General features: G+C 44.5%; 1 protein-coding gene across 3 annotated transcripts in view; it reads right to left on the minus strand.

Annotated features, from left to right (window-relative positions):
- The window catches only part of celsr1a (cadherin EGF LAG seven-pass G-type receptor 1a), a 79,643-nt gene that overhangs the window by 42,141 nt on the left and 33,742 nt on the right, over positions 1-3,760 (minus strand). For all 3 annotated transcript variants that reach the window (XM_017034619.2, XM_008315919.3, XM_008315918.3), the window contains exon 2: positions 749-1,047. In XM_017034619.2, coding sequence (XP_016890108.1) covers positions 749-1,047 — 299 coding nt within the window. The remainder of the gene's footprint in view (positions 1-748; positions 1,048-3,760) is intronic.

Here is a 3,760-nt window from a genome sequence, read left to right on the forward strand (position 1 = left end):
TTTTCAAGACAGTAAAATGATAAAAACCAATTCGTACTTTGAATCTGAAGTATCACTACCTCTGTGATACATGCCGTTGCTGCAAGAAAATTGACACCTTTTTGTTGCCAACCCACTATTGAAAGCATGTGCGTAACTTTTTATATTAAACCCATGCAATACACTATTTTAGTTCCTCGTGTTATTAAACATAATAATGTGATAAATCGCAGAAAACCATGTGATTAATTATGAAAAATCTTTACTCAGCATTAAAAAAAAACCCATTTGCATGAACTGTTCAATTGTATGCGTTAAATCAGACGTTTGTACTCACCGGTGAAGTCTTCCAAGCACTCGCAGGTGTAGCCTCCTTCTCGACTGCGACACTTGCCGTTGTTCTTGCACGGGCCGGAGTAGCACAGGTCGATCTCCGTCTCGCAGTAGTCCCCGGTGAAGCCGACCGGACAGCGGCAGCGCAGCCCGTTGATGGGGTGGATGGGTCGGAACAGAACCGTGTCGGAGGAGATGAAGGGAGGGGAACTGTCGAACTTCAGCACCGACACACACTTCATGTAGTTCTCACAGGGCTCCCGCAGGCAGATGTTGTCGTCAAACGGCAAAACCTGGAACGCAGATTTAGGTTTAGGAACTGAGGACCAGAAGAACAAAAATATCATTAAATCCAGTAACATTTTTGCTGAGATTTAAAAAGACAAACCTCCTGAGAGGATATGAAAGTCCTGTTAAGGTAGATCTGTTCCTGCACCTCTTCCGAAGGAAAGAAGGTCCCCTTCCCCGGAGCGCCGCCAGACTGCATTGCCGAGAATGTGACATTGAGGATGGACCCTTGCACGTCCGTGTCGTTTTGGATATTGAAGACAAACACCGACTCCCTCTTGGTGGAGAGCACGGCTGCGACGCCTTCTAGGAAGAGGCTGAGCAGCGGCGACAGGAAGCGCTCCTGGGACATGTTCTCCAGACGCACGGTGATGCTGTTGGTCAACATCTCGTCAGTGATGATGGTGACACGGAGCGTGCACAGGGCCACGACACTGTGAACGCCGTCTGGAAGAAGAGAAGTGCAAATGTCAGTTCAACCTGCTTGAAAAGAAAAAGGTTGACTCTAATTTTTTTATCTGGAATTCATTGAATTCCCATTGGACACAGCTGTGCCTCTGTAACCAATCAGGAGCCGCAGAGAAACACTTTAGTTAGACTTTAAAAGGTGGTCCAGCCGATACGTGCTATATGAGCTACGCTTAATAGAAGAGGAAGAATCTGCCCCTTGTGGTCAACATACACTTACAGACACATACTCTACATTAGTGATCATCAACTGGCGGCTCGAGGGCCGGATTCGGCCCACCAAACCATCCAATATGGCCCGCGATTGGATACCAAAATAATAATGTTGGATAAAAATGTGATTTTTATGTGAGCGTCTGGACACCAGGGTTTCCCGCCCTCTGACAAATATAAGTTGGAGAGCCAGGGTTTCCCGCCCTCTGACAAATATAGTTGGAGACCAGCTCTATATTTAACTCACTGCTGGAGCAGTGATGCTCTCAGAGGGGGCATTTCTGACCGTCACTCAGGATTCAAACTGTGATTTTCCAGTACCAAACACCCTAACATCCTCTAGTCCAACCACCAGGTCATCGACTGGCCAATAAGAGCTGTTTACACTTTGGGCCATGAAGTTGAGCCTGTATCTGTCCATCATGTAATACTTCTGTTAAGTCGAGTCTCAGTCACAGCAGATTCTGTCTGATCGCAGCCCTGGCTGGAAGTAATTGGATCAGGATGGGATTTCAGCCTCTAGGGGGGGTTGGGTCGGCTCTTATACCTTCTACCAGCACAACTGTACACTGCGGTGCCTATGGAGGGGCCAAACAGAAGGCTGCCGAGTGCACAGGCTGCGTGAAATACAGCTGACAACAGGTGGTGAGGCCAGATGAAAAATTGTCAGGGGGTAAAACTACCACTGAAGAGGGGCAGCCACACGGCTCAGATTGGACACTTTTTCTTTTTTTTTTTCGCACTTACGTCGCGTACTCGGTACTTGAGCGTGTGGTATATCTGCGTGTGAAAGCGGAGAGGTGAAAGAGTGGCGTTGAGGTTGGACCACAGGTGCCCCATCACTCTCAGGTCGTTTCCTGGGGCATTAAACTATCCTCACGCTAGCGCAGATGCACTGTCAATCAGAACCAAATCATCAGATTAGCCTCGTGCTAAAATGTTAACCGCGCTGGAGGTCAACTGCAACTAGCAGTTAGTTAGCTAACAAAAGAATGTGCTACATGTGTCTGCCAGGTTAGCAGAACTAAACTAATCACCAAACACAAAAAAATCAGGGCAAACATTAGCATTAGCTCATCCATAAAAGTGTGTTTAATTTATTTAAAAAAAAAAAATCAGCAACGGCAAAACGATGACTCTGCGCTCAGTGTTGGCCAACAGTTCTCTTAATTTATTTAAAAAAAAAAAATCAGCTATGGCAAAACGATGACTCTGCGCTCTTAAAGTGACACTGGAGTAGAGAACTGTTTTTGTGTGATTTTTTTTTCTGTTTTTCCAGTAGGACTCCCAAAACAATACTATTTATAGAGCCCACCAGCTGCTAGCATGGCCTCACACACTCGTACAGAGGATGGGCTGAACCGTGTACAGGGTGTGTCGCAGACAGACACCGCGGAAAATAGTGAATTCACACACACACACACACACACACACACACACACACACACACACATACGCTGGCTTTTAAAGGGCTTAATACTACTTAGAGTGTTTTTATAGTCGAACCTCGGAGTAAAAACAAAGAGGTCGTGGCATCAGGACTGCAGTGTAATCTGAACTCTTCTGAAGTACTACGGGTAAATCATTCATGAAGTGTACACATCCTCTTATCTGTACGGCCCGGATTATACTACATCTGCACCGACGATAACCAACACATCCGCCCAGATCAAACAAACTTTACAGCCGAACAACAATCATTAATGCATCGTCAAACACAATCATTATAATCTGATGCTTCGCTAATTAGTGGGATGTGTAAAAAAAAACGAAGGCACATTGAGGAACCATTATGGGTCACATAAGTGGGTGAGAGCAGCGTGGGTGCAGAGGTGAGACAAGCTGTAAATGAGGTGTGAAGTAAACTGCAGTTTCCAGTGAGTAGAAAGAAATATTTAATGCCAAAAAAAAAACAAGATTTTTTTGTATTTCAAAACACTGAATCCACAGCAGTGTTTAGTCAGGTACTTCAGTGTGAGGCCTGCTACAACAACAACGAGCTAACGCGACATGTGCGGCTCCGGCAGGTGGCACAGAAGTGTCGGCCCCACCACAGAGACCACACTTCACACGTTTCAAAGTGAGAAACAAACATTTTTTCTTTTACACTGTGAGAACTAGAAATGAGGGAAAAAAATCCAATATAATTATATTGTATTACAAAAAAAAAAAATCCATCAGCCAAAGATGTAAGAGTTTGATGCTTATCCAGGTCTTAGCTTACCTCGAGCTAACATTTAGCAACATTATCCAATCAATAATGTATTTTTCTACATATCATATTAAATATTAAATCTAATATATTTTTAACTTTATTCGACGCTGAAACATTTTCCAGCTCAGAGTTAAAACGTTTATAAAGCTCTAAAATCAATTAAACTTCACAGTTGTTTCCTAAAGAACTTTTCTCCTTCCTCTCCTCTCCTGGTTTACAATGTTTTCTCCCCCTCCCTCCCCCCTCTCCCACTCCCTCCCCTCT

The sequence above is a fragment of the Cynoglossus semilaevis genome, chromosome 8, assembly GCF_000523025.1.
Source record: "Cynoglossus semilaevis isolate Cse_v1.0 chromosome 8, Cse_v1.0, whole genome shotgun sequence".
NCBI classification, from domain to species: Eukaryota; Metazoa; Chordata; class Actinopteri; order Pleuronectiformes; family Cynoglossidae; genus Cynoglossus; species Cynoglossus semilaevis.